Source organism: Hippocampus bargibanti, linkage group LG06, assembly GCF_051943395.1.
Source record: "Hippocampus bargibanti isolate YZ-2025 linkage group LG06, ASM5194339v1, whole genome shotgun sequence".
Taxonomy (NCBI): Eukaryota; Metazoa; Chordata; class Actinopteri; order Syngnathiformes; family Syngnathidae; genus Hippocampus; species Hippocampus bargibanti.
This window is the reverse complement of record NC_142739.1, coordinates 18,078,587-18,098,393: the sequence shown is the minus strand read 5'-3', so window position 1 is coordinate 18,098,393 and position 19,807 is coordinate 18,078,587. Positions and strand designations below refer to the sequence as shown.

Below are 19,807 nucleotides of genomic sequence, written 5' to 3'. Positions count from 1 at the left end.
GTTCCCAGACAGTGTGTAAGCGAAAAGTGTGTATCCCAAAAATTAATTTCCCATAGGAAACCATTAAAATGAGAATAGAAATGGTGTGAAGATCAACATGGCGCCGCGGATGGCAGCCTCGGTCACACGCTCCCTAGTATTGTTCCTGGTTTTGTCATTTTCATTTGTTTTTTGCGATCCTACGCGACTCAGTTACACGAGGGAAGAGTTACTGAGCATTGGGGAATCCACTCTTGGACTATTTTCACCGACACACCAAAATCTACAAGGTTTTTCGGGGCTGCTCGCGAGCAGCGTAGCAGCTCTGTACGGGGCTTTGAGACGCCGGCGTAGGAGGGGGAAGCGAGCCGGCGTGCTCGTCAAGCTACGGCAGCGTGGATTTCGAACGCCGCTCCCATCGATCCACCTCGCTAATCTACGCTCACTACCAAACAAGATGGATGAACTTCTGCTTCTCACAAAGACCAATAAAACGTTTGCCCGCTCTGCTGCGCTGTGCTTCACTGAGACTTGGCTCAGTGACCGCCACCCGGACTCCGCGCTACAACTACCCGGATTCCGTCTCCTTCGGGCCGACCGTGACACGGAGCAATCGGGGAAATCCAAAGGCGGTGGACCATGCTTCTACATCAACGAAGAATGGTGCACCAATGTCACGATGCTCGACGCACACTGCAGCCCTGGTTTGGAATCGCTGTCTCTCAACTGCAAGCCATTCTACTCGCCACGTGAGTTTGCTTCCTTTATTCTCATTGCCGTGTACATCGCGCCACAAGCTAATGCTAACGCGTGTATACAAACGCTAGCGGACCATGTAAACCATCTCGAACTGAAATATCCAGAATCACCCCTGATCATTTTGGGCGATTTTAATCAAACACATTTAAACCGTGAACTTCCCAAATATAAGCAGCATATTGACTGTTTTACCAGAGGAGAAAGCATTCTAGATCATTGTTACACAGCACTCAAAGGCGCATACCGGTCTGTTGCACATGCAGCATTGGGTCTTTCTGACCACTATTTAATCCACTTAATTCCCACATACAAATTGAAACTCAAATGTGTAAAACCGGTAGTCAAGACAGTTAAAACATGGACAGATGAAGCAAAGTTATCGCTACAAGAATGCTTAGACTGCACTGATTGGAGCGTCTTTGAAACTTCAACGGGCACATTGGATAAATACACAGACACTGTAACATCATACATCAGTTTCTGTGAGGACATGTGTGTACCAACAAAGTCTTTCCGCTCATTCAACAACAACAAGCCATGGTTCACTCCCAAACTCAGGCAGCTTAGGAAAGAGAAAGAATCCGCATTTAAAAGCGATGATCGAGCAGTTTACAAACTCGCCCGAAACAGACTGACGAAGGAAATTAACATCGCAAAGAAAAGTTATGCGGAGAGGCTTAACAAACAGTTCTCCGCTAACGACTCTGCATCGGTGTGGAATGGCCTGAAAGCAATAACAAATTATTGTTTACCTTCCCCCCAAGCAGTGTACAACAATGGTATGGCTGATGAGTTAAATACATACTTTTGCCGATTTGAAAAGGACACCCCCATTTCCCTGGTCTGCCCACCATTACCAGAAACTACCGTATCTCCGCCCTCTGCCCTACAGATCCACGAACTGGACGTTAGATGGCTCTTCAAGCAGCAGAAGATCAAGAAAGCTGCAGGACCTGACAGAGTGTCCCCCTCCTGCCTGAGAGTCTGCGCTGACCAGCTGGCTCCGGTCTTCACACAAATCTTCAACAGATCCCTGGAGCAGTGTGAAGTCCCATCCTGCTTCAAGCAGTCTACTATCGTCCCAGTTCCAAAGAAACCAGCACCCTCGGGATTGAACGACTATAGACCTGTCGCTCTGACGTCTGTGGTCATGAAGTCCTTTGAACGCCTCGTGCTGAACCACCTAAAGAACATCACCGGACCTCTGCTAGATCCTCTTCAGTTTGCCTACCGGGCAAACAGGTCTGTGGAGGATGCAGTCAACATTGGACTGCATCACATCCTCGACCACCTTGACAACACAGGAACCTACGCAAGGATCCTGTTTGTGGACTACAGCTCTGCGTTCAATACCATCATCCCAGAACTCCTCATCCCCAAACTTCTCCAGCTTGGTGTGTCCCCCACGATCTGCCAGTGGACCCTCAGCTTCCTGACAGGACGGACACAACAGGTCAGACTGGGAAATATATCATCCACAACACGAACCACGAGCACTGGAGCCCCGCAGGGATGCGTCCTCTCTCCATTGCTCTTCTCTCTCTACACGAACGACTGCACCTCAACGCACCCAGCTGTCAAATTCATAAAGTTCGCAGACGACACCACGGGCATCGGTCTCATCAAAGACGGCGACGAGTCTGCGTACCGACAACAAGTGGAGCAGCTGGAGCTCTGGTGCAGCCGTCACAACCTGGAGCTGAACACGCTCAAGACAGTTGAGATGATCGTGGACATCAGGAAACATCCATCACCACAGCTACCCCTCACACTATCCAACTGCCTGGTGTCAACCGTTGAGACCTTCAGGTTCCTGGGAATCACAGTCTCCCAGGACATGAAGTGGGAGGTCAACACCAACTCTATCCTGAAAAAGGCCCAACAGAGAATGTACTTCCTGAGGCTGCTAAAGAAGCATGGCCTGCCACATGAGGTGCTGCAACATTTCTACACGGCTGTCATCGAATCCATCCTGTGTTCTTCCATCCCCGTTTGGTTCGGGGCCGCCACAAAAATGGACAAAATCCGACTTCAACGGACAGTTAGGACGGCGGAAAAATCATTGGCACCGCCCTACCCACTCTCGAGGACTTGCACACTGCAAGAATCCAAACTAGGGCGCGGAAAATCCTACTGGACCCTCCGCACCCTGCCCACCACCTTTTCCAGCTACTCCCCTCAGGCAGGCGCTACCGATCCATGCGCACCAAATCCAGCAGACTTTTAAACAGCTTCTTCCCCCAAGCCATTAACTCTTTTAACTCTTTCAACAGTAGCCAAAATGGAACTGTATAGTGTCACTTAGCAGTTTTTTTTCAGAATCAGAATCAGAATCATCTTTATTGCCAAGTATGTAGAACACACAAGGAATTTGTTTCCGGTAGAACACGCTGCACTAGTATCGTTGTCAAAAAAACTGCTAAGTGGCACTATACAGTTCCATTTTGGCTACTGTTGTAAGAGTTCAAAGAGTTAATGGCTTGGGGGAAGAAGCTGTTTAAATGTCTGCTGGATTTGGTGGGCATGGATCGGTAGCGCCTGCCTGAGGGGAGTAGCTGGAAAAGGTGGTGGGCAGGGTGCGGAGGGTCCAGTAGGATTTTCCAACGATACTAGTGCAGCGTGTTCTACCGGAAACAAATTCCTTGTGTGTTCTACATACTTGGCAATAAAGATGATTCTGATTCTGATAATCCGTTCCCAGGTCCCCATAAAACATAATTTTCTACTTTCTAATTTTATAAGCCTTAAAACTACACAAAATATACCTTATTTTATGTATAATAAATGTGCTATAGTATTATGATTAAAGAAATAAACTGCACTATACAATAACATCATTTTATTTACCTTTGTGATGGTCGTTAATAGCTTGATGGAATGGAGTGTCCGGTTTCCTCAGCATTAAACACTTGATGAGGAACATAGGCTTCTATCACCATCTTGAGGAATGATCCCTTGTAGGTGCTTTCTCTGTGATAATTGTATCTAGTTCATCAATTGTGATCTGTTTGGCTGGGTTAATAGCTTTTTACATCAAGTGTACAGATGACTTGTGTATTTGTGGAGCCTGATTTATGGGATATTTAACCTTCCAGTCTACACTCTGCTTTTGAACTATCAAAGTTGAAATGGGTCCAAATTTCACTTTCCTATCCATTTTCTCACCATTTTACTTGCCCCCCCCCTTTTTTTGTTTCAAGCTCTGTCCTCTCCCTTTCGTGTGTGTGTGTGTTTTCTCTCTCACTCTCTGTCTGCCTGTCTCTTTAATGTTTAAGCCCCCCCCCACTGCTGGGTTCTTGACCAATCACGTGGCTTTAACCGAAGACGCCATTTTGTTTTTTGGAGAACGGCCTCAATCTCTCTCTGTCTGTAACCCGATCCCCCGGGGGCGGGGAATAGAGAACAAAAAAAAGTCCGCTGCCATTTCCTCGTTTGGCGAACGGGCTCATTCACGAACGACACATCACTCATTGTGGCAGCTCCATGTGTATCCCGAAAAATAGTTTGTATGCCAAGGTAAAATTTTCATAAATGTAACGTTCGTAAACCGAAAAGTTCGTAAACCAAGGGGTTCGTAAACCAAGGTCCCACTGTATATATTTGTAGAACATCCCACAGGAGGACAGTTTTACACATAAAAAGAGGGTAAGGGGTTCACTACTTTGTGATGAACTGCATAAGAAAATAGTAATAAAAAATGTGATTTCATCATCTATGGGCCATAATATCATCAAAAGCATTGATAACAGCATAAAGTTGAAAAGACAGCATATGTGATGCTAAGGGGTTGTGTTGGGCAACTTGCACATCTATGAAGACACCACTCATTCTGAAAGGTACGTGGTGCCCAGGTTTTGGAGCAAAATATGCTAGCAACCAACCAACATATTTTCTGGTCTGTTCCTACTTAAAGTATTTCACCAAGACATAGCCATTTTGCACATGCACCAGAAAGTATGGCGACAAAGGAAAAGAGTGCAAGTACTAGACTGACCTGCCTGCAGACCAGCCCTGTCTCTCACTGAGAATGTGATGCACAATATCAAGCATAGACAAATGAAAGACCGTTAGATGCCAAAAGCATGTTTTACATAAATCAAAAATGGGACAAGATTTCCGACTACAAAGCTTCAACAGTTACTACACTCCTAAACATTTATCTCATCTTGTTAAAAGACGTTGAAAGACTGTGGTGAACATGCCCCTGTCCCAGTTTATAGGGGCAATTGTTGAAAAAAAAAAAACATTTATATGGCCAAACATTAACTATCTTGTCTTGGTAGAGCATTGAATTAGTTGGACATAATTTGCAAGTAATTATATTCTGTTTCTATCCACGGTTTACATAGCATGACAACTCCACTAAAATCGGTGTGTGCACATTTAAACTACATCATCTAAAGTGTGACCATCAATATGTGGCAGTTTTAGATATTGTAAAAGTTTCTTGAGTGTATCTTGAGGTCATTTGCGATGGTGGTTAAAGTCTAGCTTGGATCCATGGTGACAGCAGAATTCCTCACGTTTCTTATCTCGTTGTCGCCATTGGGCCTAAGTGAATAGATGCAAAGAAACCAACCCTTATCTTCCTGCATATTGTCGAGCACCGCAACGTTTATGTGAACAATAACAGAAGTTCATGTCCTATTCATTTTGTAAACTTGTATAATTACCATTACCATATTAGTCATTTCATTTTGTTTAGATTTTTTTCCATTAATTCATTCAACGCACACTGAGTAAGAAATGTTGGTCTTATTCATTTATATCACAAAAGGGCCTACCTTTTTGAGTTCAGCGCTTTGCTTGGACTTGTAAAGAAACTCTCCCACTGCCACAAACACGGAGAGCACAAGTCCGGCAGCTAAAACGATGAAGATTCCGCCAATGTTCTGCACCCCGAGGGCACTGGCTTCCTTGCTTTCTTCTTCCGGGCATCCATTTCCTCGCCACCACTTCTCCTTCATCATGTGAAGCTTGCCTTCCTCTTGAAGCTGCAGGACGGCAATCGTGATCTTGTCTCTGTATGGAGAACCTAGAGAACCAGAAGACTATCTCAGAGTGTGAACAAACGACGACTAAATCATGGCATTGCAATCTTAGCTCTTTTTCAAAACTGATGGAGTCGGGTAGATGCAAACTTGCGAGACAAATTGACTCACATATACTGGTTTACAATCTCTTCATTCCTTCTTGCCCAGGTTCACGTTTCTAAAAATGATCAACATTTATTGTCCCTTGAGACAATAAAGACAGCAGCTATGACAGCATGGTTGAAAATAGACATAAAGGAGCTGAGTGTGGATGCTACGGAGCCCCTAAGGGGACATCGAAGAAAAAAAAAAAAACTTTGCGAGATCTCGCAAAACTTTGCGTTCCCTCGCAAAACTTTGCATTCCCTCGCAAAACTTTGCATCCCCTCGCAATACTTTGCATTCTCTCGCAAAGATTGCGAGATCTCGCAATCTTTTTTTAAAAAAATGTGCGTTCCTGTACTTCCGGGTCAGCTTGGCTCAGGTAGACGGTCGCGCGCGCTGCTTATTGAGAGAAGGCAACAACTCGGCGCATCATGGAGGAAGACTTGGAACACTTCTTGCAGTCAAGAAACGTCCCTCACGTGGACATTGCACGTATGAAAAGCGACAAGGTGGGCATACAGCTACAAAGTCTGATGTAATAAGCAAAACAAGAGAAACACGGACATTTTTTTTCGAAGTAGTATTGGTACTAGTAAGTGAAAGTGAAGCTAACATTTCTATCTACTCTACCTGTACTGTTAATTCTATTTTAATAATGAGGTTATTAACACAATTTAAAATCGATATTACAGTTAGTAATTGGGCTGCCGCTACCTAATGTACTATTCTCGTGTAATACTGAATACAAATAATGATGACTGTAGTGTCCCATCACTCATGTGAATATGTTAAATGTATTAAAAGTTATTGATAATTAAATAAACATGTCAAGTATTTATTCTCACAATTTATCTTTGCAGGTTGACATGGCAGTAATTGCTATGATGACCGAAGAGCAAATGGGCAAATATATCACTTCTTATGGTGATCGAATAGCTGTCCTTTGCTTTTGTCATCAGAAAATGTCCAGTGGTGATAATGAACTGCTCCTCCAAAAATTAAGAGGCAAAATAAGATCAAGGAAAAAAGGTGTACTGGCTGAGACTTCGGGAGTACTCCAAAACCATGTTGATGGGATGGCAAGACATAACAATGTTTCTGCAGAAAAGACTCAAAGGAAGATTTATGGCAACGATTACCATCAAGTGAGGACAAGCAAAGGTGGAGGAACAAGGTATGCCATCCTGGAAAAAAACAGCAACTGTCGCTCAAATTTTGGATCTGGGAAAAGGGCTATTTTTCTCAGGTGGAAGCTCAACCAAAGGACCTGTTGAAGACTTTACTTTTGAGGTCTGTGATTTCAAAAGAAACCACATTGCTTTAGATGAAACAATTGGCAGACTCTATGAAAAAAAAACAAATTGAAACTGTTAAGATTTTACATTGGCACAAAAGAAAATACTAAAACATCTCATTTGGATGAATGCAGTGAAGCTCATTCATCTGTCACCAACATGGTGGGAGAAAGTGCGCAATTGATTGATTGACTCTCTTATGTCTACACACACATGCACACACATCAGTTTAGGAGCATTTCATTATTTGTACTTTGAGATGTAAAACATCTGTCATGGTCAACCTTGCATAGGGCAGTCTACAGTTGTATTTTCCATTTGTGTCTACAATTGATTTCATGGTTATTATTCATTCATTCCATTTTCCATATCACTTATTCTCCTAATGGTTTCGGATATGGTGCCACTTTCAGTTTGACCTAAAGGTTTGAAGTTGATATGTCATGTAATGTTGCAAATATTTGCACTGTTCAAACAAAAGCAATTATTTTTATACTTGATATTGTATTCTATTTATATGTTTGTGATTGCTGTTCATACGAATTTGTCAATGTTAATAAAATGTGTTCCAAATAATTCATGTTTTTTTTAAACACAAGACACCACCTGCTGACGAAATTGAAGAGTGACAATTATGTTATCATTTACAGGCAAGTGATTGTGTACTGGGGTGCAGGAATACTATTCAGATCCACATTGGTTAAGTATCTGTGGTTAAAATCAGCAACCAAGACAGTATATTTATTGACACCCAGAATGATTTGACAAATGAACATTTCATATTGATCAAATATGCTTTCCTTATACAGTAACAAAAACAGCAGACAAAAAATGATTTAAATTGTGATTGCTATATATTATTCGTCCTCAAATGTATCCCAATAATCCATTTAAAGTGAAGTGATAAAAGAAATGATGAACAAAGGGTTGAAGAAATGGCAATGGTCGTCGGATTCAGCCTTCATTAAATGTTACTTCGAACCAGTTGAGGAGCCATAAAATGGTTTCACCCAAACACACACCAAAAAATATATGGTTATTGCTTTGAGTAATTCACGTTTAAATTTTAATGTAATATAATTCCAGTATGACTGGTATACGGAAACAAAAATGCTTTCACCAAAGGTTAATGTCTCTGACCCCTGAAAACATCATGCTTCTAATTTAGAATTGCAGTAAGGGCCTCTCTGAGGTGCAAGTACAAGTTCACAGCCTGATACGGCTCTTTTGGTGGCATCAGACCAGACTGGGCCATTAAGGAAGCACACAATACAAATACATCCGGATCACAAGGCATAGTTAAACGGAAGACACACTGGCTTTTGCATAGTTGAACTTGTTCATTGTCAACTGTGGAGAGGAAGTCCCTTGTGCCATAAAGTTCAGGTAAAGAATACATCACGTTGGGCCGACCACTGGGGACATTTATGTTCTTTGAGGGCCTGATGAGATGGCTGTTCCAAACACGGGCAGTATCATCCAACTCATCCTGTTGAGAATAAGATCAGAATCAGAATCATCTTTTTTGCCAAGTATGTAGTACACACAAGGAAATTGTCTCCTGTAGAACACGCTGCACTAGTCTCATCAAAAAAATGGAGGCACTATACAGTTCTATTTGGGTTACTTTTTAGAGAGTTAATTGCTTGAGGGAAGAAGCTGTTTAAATGCCTGCTGGATTTGGTGCGCACATACAGACAGATTTAGGAATAGTTGCACAGTCATAGCAGCTCTTATGAGCAAGAAATTATAGAATTAGACTGCTTTTCTCTCCCTGCTCCCTCCTTTCTACCTTACACTCGTCACTCATGTTTACTACTCTGCCCATCCCCACTTTTCCTTCATCTTTTCCTTGATCATTTCACCTTCACCCTATGTCCCCACACACACAGACCACTATCTTCTTTCCACTATCCGATTATTTACCTTCTTTTGTGTCCCATCAACACCCTCTCAAATACAAAAATACATATTTCATAAATGGAGCTAAAGAATATATGAACTCACCTGAATAAGTCCCATGCAACAAAATTTCAGGATGCTTTTGTCCAGAAATCCACTATCAAAGAAGCCATTGTCTCTGAGGTCTTTGAAGAGTGATAACCAGAATTCCATGCATTGGCTGCGAAGAAACCCCCACCAATATTCAATTCTTTGATTGGCGGTGCTGGCTCCATCCAAGTAACTGTCAAGGGTGCTGCCTGGCGGTATGGGCACCAGGAAACGCTGGAAGCCTTTAACATGACCATTTTCAGTCCCCAAATCAGCTCGAACGATTCGAGGACAACCTCCCAAACGGTGCACAATTTCAATGTAGTAACCTCCAATTAACTTCGGGTCACTACTTGTTGTGTAGGCATTGAGCCACATTATTTTCCTTGAAAAGCCATCAATAGCCCCATTGATGCAAATTCCAAACGGTTTCAGTTTGTCATGAATCCATATGCCAAATAAAATTCGGCCCTTTCGAGAAGTAGTTTCGTCGTCTCAGACATCTTGCTTGCCTTAAAGACACTCCTCTCGGATCCAACTCTTTCAGGACCAGACGAACATCCTCTTTCCTGACAAGAAGCCCATGTTCTCTGCACTTACATCCACCTGTACATCCACCTGTAACCGTGTAGTTGTCCGGAATTCTGCAACTGGTTGTGAATAAAGTCAACCAAGACGCCCAAGTCATCGAACGTTTTTCGGCGAAATAGTCCACTTTTGTTCACCACTCGCTTCAAATGTCTTTCACTTATTAGTAAGCCGTGTTTAATCTCAAGAACGGATTTTATATCTTTGTATTTCAAGCCAATTTTAAAGTAAAACTGGATTAAAGGAACGAAAGGGTGAAAAGGCTCCATGTTTGTTGTTTTCGGTTACACTGACGATGAACCGGAAGTACATGTACGCGTATTTTTTAATAAATAAATAAAATTCCAATAAATAACCAATAAAATAAAATTAGGCCCTTTCGAGAAGTAGTTTCGTCGTCTCAGACGTCTTGCTTGCCTTAAAGACACTCCTCTCGGATCCAACTCTTTCAGGACCAGACGAACATCCTCTTTCCTGACAAGAAGCCCATGTTCTCTGCACTTACTGTACATCCACCTGTAACCGTGTAGTTGTCCGGAATTCTGCAACTGGTTGTGAATAAAGTCAACCAAGACGCCCAAGTCATCGAACGTTTTTCGGCGAAATAGTCCACTTTTGTTCACCACTCGCTTCAAATGTCTTTCACTTATTAGTAAACCGTGTTTAATCTCAAGAACGGATTTTATATCTTTGTATTTCAAGCCAATTTTAAAGTAAAACTGGATTAAAGGAACGAAAGGGTGAAAAGGCTCCATGTTTGTTGTTTTCGGTTACACTGACGATGAACCGGAAGTACATGTACGCGTATTTTTTAAAAAAAGATTGCGAGATCTCGCATTCTTTGCAAGATCTCGCAAAGACGCAAAGAATGCGAGATCTTGCAAAAGTATTGCGAGGGAACGCAAAGTATTGCGAGGGAATGCAAAGTTTTGCGAGGGAACGCAAAGTTTTGCGAGATCTCGCAAAGTTTTTTTTTTTTTTCTTCGATGTCCCCTTAGGGGCTCCGTAGGATGCTCCTGATCTCTGTGGTGACTCTTTCGCTTTTGAAATTACACCATAGAATCAAAAATTCCTTGTGTTCTATATATTTGGACAATAAAGATGATTCAGATTCTGAAAATTATTTCTTTCCGCCAAGCCACAAAGGGTCCAATTCACTTATTCAAACAGATCTGGAAACCATTTCAAAAACACAGAATCTTTGACATTACAATGGGAAGAAAAGCCATCAACCATCAACACCCTCTCCGTTGAGCCATCGTTTAAGTTGCAGGAAATAAAAATGGGACCTTGCCACTAAAACCATGCAAACCTATACCATTGCCAAAACATTACAATCATTATATAATGCACAACAATTTAACATATGGATGGTAAAAAGTGTTATTTTTCATGCAAAGGCCCCTAATAGTGTTTAATACTTCCTACTTTGTTCCTGGTTGTACAGTATTTTGAGTGTGTTCAGGGTTTGTATGTGTGCATTTGCTCTAATGAAGTCAGTACATGGTTTTTTCATATGGTATACTGGATGAAACAATGACTTATCGGCCTTGGTCGGTGAATGTGCAAGTTCATGGCAGCCTCATTCAAATATTACTAAATGGAGTATTGTTCGTGTGTGGGCGTATGTGGTTGTGTGTGTGCGAGTGTGTGAGTGTGCGAGTGCGTGTGTGTGTGCGTGTGTGTGTGTGCGTGTGTGTGTGCGTGTGTGTGTGTGTGTGTGCGTGTGTGTGTGCGTCTGTGTGTGTGTAGATGTGTGTGAGTAGGGTGGGAGAGGGGGTGATCACTTGCTTCGCCAGCCAGCCTTGACACTGTTCCAGGTCTGTTAGATCCAAACAAATGAAAAGACCTCAGCTCCAACATCATGGAAATGATGAACATGCGCAATGTGTCATGCACATCACAAGCCTTCTTATTGACTGTCAGATAAGTGACATGTGACATTGAGGCACAATCCCGTGTTTTATGACCCTTTCTACCCTGCCCATGAATCCAAAATACTATAGCAGAGAGGTGGCTGAACTACGGCTACATATACTACATATACTGTACATACGTCTGTGTAAGCTCTGTCGTACAGGAGTGGTCCATCGATGAGAAGGTTTCTTCAGTCATCATTTGTACTTCGTTGAAGGTGTCGGACGTTTTGCTTCTCATCCAAGAGGCTTCTTAACCAAGAGCTTTTTGGATAGGAAGCAAAACGTCTGACACCTTCAAAGAACTACAGATGACTGCTGAAGAAACCTTCTCATCGATATACTGTACATTGTTGTTTTACTGTTCTCATTAATGAAAGGGTGTTAAAATGGTTTTGTTCAGTTGATGTTTGCTATGGACTGTCAACTTTTGCTTGTTTTTAGATAACGTATCTTGCGCTGACCTGGCCCGCCTGTCAAATTGTCGAAAGCAATGTGGCCCCAGAGCCAACACCCCTGCTATAGCATCTTTATAAATTTCTAATATATTGCATGTAATTATAACAGAATCTTAAAAAAAAACAAGAAAAAATAAAAAATGCATGACCCTCAGTTCAGCCTGAAAGGGAGCACAACAATTTTGTTTCAGCTGTGGAAAAAAGGCAATTTAAAGATTATTTTGGAATACAAATTGCTGTAGAATCATCATTATATATTAATCATAGTCAAGTCACAAAAGTGAATGTGTCTCCATTTCGTTCTTTGCTGACGTCCTACAGCAACAAAAAGAAAACAATGTTTTCTGTTTCTTGTTTTTTCTTAAACCTTGATGTTCATTCATGGTTTGTTTTACCCTTGTTATTTGACTTTGGGAATTTACTATTCAGATTTTTGCAATTCTCAGTCTGGTACAATGCCTATCCCTCACAAACACCAGGGGTCCTCTTTATTTGCATTTCATTCGGGCTCTTTGTCACAAACCACTCTCTCCGGTTCCCACTCTGCATCCACACATATGTCTGAACAAAGGTAGAAGATACTTCTCCAGTAAAGACAGCCTTAATATGATCCTCCCTTTCTTCGTATCTGTCTTTGACTATGCCTTTCTTAATAGAATGCCGGCTTCTGCTGCACAGCAACATCAAACAAGACTTTTTCAGACGGTGGGGTTGTGGGGATATATATATCTAGAAATAAATACACATACATAAAACAGTCAAGAAAAGCGAAGTGCCATCATCTGTTTCTGCCACCTTAGACAATAATAGACGACCATCACAGTCCCTTGCAGAGATACAACTGAAAATATGAGCACTCACCATCTCACACATATCATCTAAGAAGCTCCAGCAAACAACACAACACAGGTGACACAGTCAGGGTGTAAGTCTGTCAGTCCTCAGTGAAACGCGTCCGTTGGTACTTGACCCAACTAGTGAAGACTACACCAGCAGTCAAAAACCAGGCAGTGCTTTGTCTGTCTTTTTTGGTCTCCCATCATTTGTCAATCATCAGCAAAATGGGGGTCTGCCTGTGACAGACGGACAGACCTACCATCAGCACTGATGGAATACCCCGTTCTCTGTATCAAGCAACCCTCATTTCCTACTTTGACAATTGGTCTATTCTCTGAAGTCATGCTGACGCAGGAAAACAAACTGCTCTGATTCTTACTGGAATCACAGTTGTACTGGAGCCCATTCCAGCCTGTCCCAGCTTCTTTGGCAAGTCACACCAGGAAATAGTTGCTAACCAATAGCAATACGTCTGTGTAAGCTCTCAGTCGTACAGGAGTGGTCCATCGATGAGAAGCCATGAATTTGTTTATAACATTTTTCCCGAAATTGAAAATACGTACACTGACCAATACTTACTTTTTGACTCTAACCACCCTTTACAACATAAACTAGGAGTTATCAGAACCCTCCAGCATAGGGCTAAACTAATACCAACTAGCACTGAAGGTAGAGAAAAGGAGTCAAAACATATCAGGAGAGCACTCACTAACTGTGGGTACCCTCAGTGGTCATTCAACAAATGTCAGAAAGAAAGAATAGCGAACGAAACCAATAATTCTCAAGATTCAAAAAGGAGAGGAGTAGCAGTACCTTACATTGCAGGAGTTTCTGAAAAATTACAAAGAGTCCTTTGGCAACATAAAATTCCTACTTATTTGAAACCGATAAACACGTTAAGGCAAAAATTAGTGCATCCAAAAGATAGGCTACCAAATGAAAAACAAAGTAATGTAGTTTATTCCATACATTGTAAGAATGAAAATTGTAAAGAGCAGTACATTGGGGAGACTCAACAAATTCTCAAAAAAAGACTTTATCAACATCGCAGGGATAATACTAGTGGGCCTCAATCGGCAGTACATTTGCACCTAAAAGCTAGCAACCACTCATTTGACGACAATGAGGTTAAAATCTTAGCGAAAGAACATAGATGGTTTGAAAGGGGGGTAAAAGAAGCGATTCTTATAAAACAACAAAATCCTTCATTAAACCGGTCTGGTGGGGTGAGGTTCAATTTGGATCGTTCATACAATAGCCTGCTTAGGCAAAACAGGTTAGGCAACTTTCGCAATGCTGATGAGGGTCGTTATGCTGATGAGGTGATACCGGGGGGAGTGGGGGTAATAGGCCAGTCGCTAGTCAAGAATGTAGGACCAATCAGTGGGGCCACAGGGAGGGGTCCCCTGCCCCCCCCCCCCCAACCTGAGAGTAGAGACCTATCATAGCTGTGTCCGGCGCCACCATGTCTGGACATTAGGGATATATAAATGGGGCCGATACGACCAGTCAGACTTTAGTTCGCTGACGAAGCCTCTTGAATAGGAGGTGAAACGTCCGAAACCTTCACTTTTGTACAGATGACGGCTGAAGAAACCTTCTCATCGATAACCAATAGCAAGGCCTTTCCAGCTTTCCCAGCAACACACCTGATACAATACAGTATATGATATCACTATAATTCTTATGGTGCTTCAGATGGTGCTTCAGGCTGATGAGCATATCATCTGAATCAGGTATGTTGCAGCCGGGAGATTTGAAATATAGGCAGTAAGGTGACCTACCCAGCCTGGAGCTGAACATAACCGACAAAGCATGTTTTGGGGAAGTAAGATGAAACCGTAGCACCTGGAGAAAATGAATGAACAAATGTTGTTGCTAATATAAGGATTAATAATGAAACACTTAGTACTACATCTAATCATGCATGAACAAAATGATTAGATGGTGTAGGATCCACAAAGTAAACACAATTTTATAAAGTCAACATCAGACGTCTGGGAAGTGAAAGTGTATCCATTAGACAACTGAGGAAGTTATCAAGGCAACTGTCGGCTGTGGCTCTCCCAAGCCCTTGGTATTAATGCAGTTTGACATCAAGTCAAAGATATACAGTATCAGAAAAATGGCCAGGCTATGTGGAAATACAGTTTGCAGATGGTCAAGGCTAATAAAAGGGTAGGATTAGCAATTTAAAACCGTGTTCTTTGTGGATGTGAACAGCCACCAGGGAGCAGTGATGCTAAATTATTTTCTACATCACACACACACCGACCTACAGAGAAATTGTTTTCAATCCTTCACTCACTTTGCTCACCTGCCGATCATTCAGTTTTACTTCAAAATTTTTTGGATAACCATGTGTCTTAATTGTGTCTGATTTATACTGATATTGTCGAAATAGAATGGTACTGGGTCGAGGGCCTGTGCCGTGGTCTCCAGTTTTACAAAAAAAGTCAGTCACATTACACTGTCTTCCATTGGGATTCCATAATTAACCCCCCCCCCCCCCCCAATTCTCTTCAAAAAACCTTATCCAAGACCATGCGATTTTTCCATATCCTTCTGCAGGCTTCAATCCAAATTCAATCCAAATGTTTCTGATTAATCAAGTGTGTTGAGCAGAGCCTGGCCAATGATTAAATCTGATATTTCATGAAATAATGGTTATATATTACAGTGTATATACAATAGTCGATGACAATTCAATAAATCTGATTGTAACACAAATGTTTGCACAATATAGTACGAAATACAACACTAGAAATACCACTTTAGTTGAATTAATTCAGACAGATAAAAAAAACAATACAATAAATGTGAAGACAAAATAAGACAACATAAATGAGAAAATAAAGTAATCTATTCATGATTTCACCAAGTGCAAAGTTGCTCATGCAGCAAAGGTGTGGATGAAGTGGAATGAAAATTCAATAGGGTTGAATTGCACGTGATAGTTTCAAGGTCATTTTTCACTTGACAAAAGCAAACGTGTTCAAGAACAAATTCTTGAACATGCAGTCATGAATAGGCATGGAGGAAATGATGTCAGGGCAGCAGAGCGCCATTTAAGGTTACCGTTACCGAACAGCTTGGGGAAATACGCTGTGCTTCAGCATGGTGGTCATGCTATGGATGGCCCATAACCTCCTGCCAGAAGGGCAAGGGATGAAGGAGGGTTTGAAGATTTAGGTGGATCCTCAATGATGCAGAGAACCCACTTTCTGGTTCTTATGGAGAATATGTCTGTCATTGTGGAGAATATGTCTATTGTTGTAGCGAGGTAAATCTGCTCCTCACAATCTTGAACAGCTTATCTTTGTGTACCGTGCCACACCGTAATGCTGGTGCTGAAGACCCTCTTCACCACACATCTACCCGCTGTCCCATGTTGTTGCTTCTGGAAGCAGTCGAGACCATCTTAAACAGACAGGAAGTGTTTCGCTGTTGGCAAAGTCATTGGAAAGGTGGATCATGAGGTACTCGTAGCTCAAGACCACTTCCATTGTTGCTTTGCCAACGGTTAGTGTCCCGAGGCTCTGATGATGTCATGGATCCTAAAGGTCTGCGGTTAAAGACCCAGGTTTTTCAGCATGTCATCTATTAGCCACCTTTCCAACAGACAAACCAATGCAAACATCTGTTATTTCCCTGGCACCACGAAACCCTTTTGATCAAAGTCCATTTTATGAAAGTGATGGTATCGGTGGTTTGTTAGCCTTCAGCTAAGCCAGATAAGCAGCCTTCTTGCCTTGCTTTTGTTTATCTCATTCCTCCCGGCAAACAACTACAGTCGTTGTGTTTTTACTTCCGTGTATCCCGAGTCACACCTCCAGTCGGGCTGAAGCGATAACAAATATTGCCGGATGCCGACTACAGGCGGGCCGTGAATGGATGTTAACCCTTTATGGACGATTGTGCTTATAGATCGAGAAAATGAAAGTGAGCAGTTCAAGTGCTGATTGAAACTGATGCGGCACAAGTTACATATCCCTTTAAAACAGGTTATATGCAGGTTGCCTTTAAGAGCATCAGTGACATCATCTCCTTCATGCGCAACACAAATTGCTCTCCTCCATCTTCAAAGCGCCTTCTATTTTTCGTCATGGATGAAATACCACGTAAGTATATGTTGAAACTATTTTATGAGCTATTCAGAAGAGGTTTATCTTGATACTGAAATGCATAAACTAACGCTAACTTGTTTATTTACCGAGAAACATTAAAAATAAGGAATGTCCTGAATTTGGAATGCTAACGCTATTTTCATTATGATATTGTTGATCCTGACTTGGTACCCGATGCTAATAATTGTAAGTGAATAGTGCGTTTTCCACTCATAGCAGTACCTCATAATTTTGCTTTGTCAATATGATTATTGAAACGGAGGTCCATATGTTTTTTTTCTAAAATACCCATGTACTGTATATCTTGAAGCCATGACGATGTTGATGAAGACATTTTGGCATCTGACACAGTCGTGACTGTTGCATTGATGAACTTATATCACCATTCAAATACTTTTGGGCTGATCAACTACGTGCTTCATACGCTATCTCCAGGAAATAACTCAAATGGTGGAAATACCTGTTCTGGTTTCTAGTGGATATTTGTATTAGCAATGGATTTATACTGATGAAACTCTCTCCAAACCATCAAGTGAAAACCAGAACAGGTCGCCTCTGAAAAAGGGCTCAGTTAGAATTCAGGACAAACTTAGTTCATCAGTTGTTTGGCAATTACAGAAGGAAAAGAAAAAGAGAATGCATGAAGGAGAATGGCAGTGCTGCCCTCCTTCATTGGCCAGTAGAATTGGATGAAAAGAGAACATGCAAAGAGTGTGAAAAGAATAAAATTCGTCGCGAGCTAAGAACAGGTTGTGAGCAATGCAAGATGAACCTATGCATTCCATGTTTTAAACCATACCACAAATAAAAACATCCTGAATTATTTTAACTGCATTCTAGGTTTATTTCATGCATATGTGACTTGTTGTGAATGCATCTTGTTGTAATTGGCAGGTTTTGGAAAAAAAATCTTCATTAACATTGCAATAATTTTCTAAAACTTCAATCAAGTTCACAAAAAAAAAAAACGGTGTTATCTTATTCTATTATATGTTGTGAAAGTGTACTGACAGTTTCATAACGATCATTTCATAAAGAACAACAAATAAAGAAGTTATAACAGTTTATTTGAACACACATGTTAGTTATGAATTTCCTGCTGAAGCCTTCCAGGGAGCACACGACAAAGCTAGGCTGCAGCCTCTGTAGGCTGTCGGGGAAGAAATGCAAAATGACTGCTAGGGAGGAAAGAGTTAAATGAACAGCACTCACTTTTGCTGGAATATATTGAAGTTGTGTGGCATTTGCAAAATTGTAAGGAGCTACAGTCTATCGAGTGGGCATTTCATGATAGGTGAGAAAGGCACTTGTCATTGAACTGGCATTGAGATGGCAGTAAAATCGGTTTCTTAGTCATTTTAAATAGGCTTAATTCTGGGAGCTAGATAAACTGTAGCATCGCTGTGTAACATCAACTTTATTTGTTTGATAAGAGATGGTAGTTTTGTTCCACAGACAAGGAGTGAAGCAAGGCCAAGGAATGACTACAGTGTGCACACAATTGTAAACCACCAAGCATCGGTCAGGATTACTTTTCGTCTAGTTCAACATTACACTGTATGCAGTGCAACACAGAGAAATATAGGACCATCGAAGAAGCATCGTCACATCAGTTGTAATTTGCAGAGAAAAAATAACTTTAAAGATGGTATATTATGTTTAGCCAGCAATGCAATATGCAGTACATACCCATTGGAGTGCCAATCCCATAGGCTTGTGAGTCAATGAGGCCTCCAACCTGGGTGAGGTTGCAGTTGCGTTGTGTGGCAAACTCAATGCTTGTCGACTCCATGAGGAAAGCATAATCTGATGTGAGGACTCTGTGAATGCCCTCTTCAACATTCTTCACCATCACTGAATGCCGCCGACTGCTCATGAATTCCCACATTTTATCATAAGTGGAGATCTTGGTTTTCTGTGAGGAGACATAAAAAGATTATGAAAGTAAATAGCCTAAAAAAGTGTCACATCCTCGTCTACGCCAGGAGCGTGCCCCTCCCCTCCTGTCTTTTCCTCTTCTGCTCCTAGAGCGGGCCCCTCCCATTCCGGCCCGCTCTCTGGACTCACGCACCTGTTCCCCATTTCCTTAATTGTGCCTTCTGGCTATAAAAGCCACCCTTTCTGTTTTTGTCAGTGTATTCCAGGAATTCCCCGTCACCCAACCGCACGCAGGTCTGTTTTGTTGTTGCTCTCCTACCTTGCCTGACTTTCTTTCTTTGCCACGTGTCTCAGTAAAGACTCTTTTTGGAATCACTGTCTCCACCGTGTATTTTGGATCCCACCTTAACTATTTTTGTCACATCTCGTTGCCATCCTGGGCGCGCCCCGCCCCTCCTGTCGCCTCCTCCGCCACTCCCGGGAGACGGCCCCTCCAATCATCACTCACCTGGGTTCCCACAGCTGATTGTCATTTATTGATTGTGCCTTCTGTCTGTATCTGCCTATCGCTCACGACCGTCTCCGTCGGAGTATTTTTGGATGTTGCCGTTACCACTGCCAGGTCTGCAATTGTTTAGTTATCTTCCTCCACCCTCCCCTGTTTGTTATTTTCGATACATGTCTCAGTAAAGCCTCAAGCCTGTCACGTCGTGTATTTCGGGTCCTACCCTTTCGCCAAACCCCGTCGCTCGAGTCCTGCCTTTTAACTCGAGCGTCGTCACACAATACTCCGACCACCCATGGACCCTGCTTGGCGATGACAGGTACTTTGCCACCCTT

At 42.0% G+C, this 19,807-nt stretch overlaps 1 protein-coding gene across 4 annotated transcripts in view; it reads right to left on the bottom strand.

The window, feature by feature from the left end:
* The window catches only part of LOC148896643 (glutamate receptor ionotropic, kainate 2), a 251,019-nt gene that overhangs the window by 18,767 nt on the left and 212,445 nt on the right, over window positions 1-19,807 (bottom strand). For 3 of the 4 annotated variants that reach the window (XM_088997801.1, XM_088997804.1, XM_088997802.1), the window contains 2 exons: window positions 18,779-19,004; window positions 5,523-5,773 (listed from right to left, as the gene is read on the bottom strand). In XM_088997801.1, coding sequence (XP_088853927.1) covers window positions 5,523-5,773; window positions 18,779-19,004 — 477 coding nt within the window. Of the gene's footprint in view, window positions 1-3,435; window positions 5,290-5,522; window positions 5,774-18,778; window positions 19,005-19,807 lie in introns of those variants that run through there. The other variant, XM_088997803.1, reaches the window with a different exon arrangement.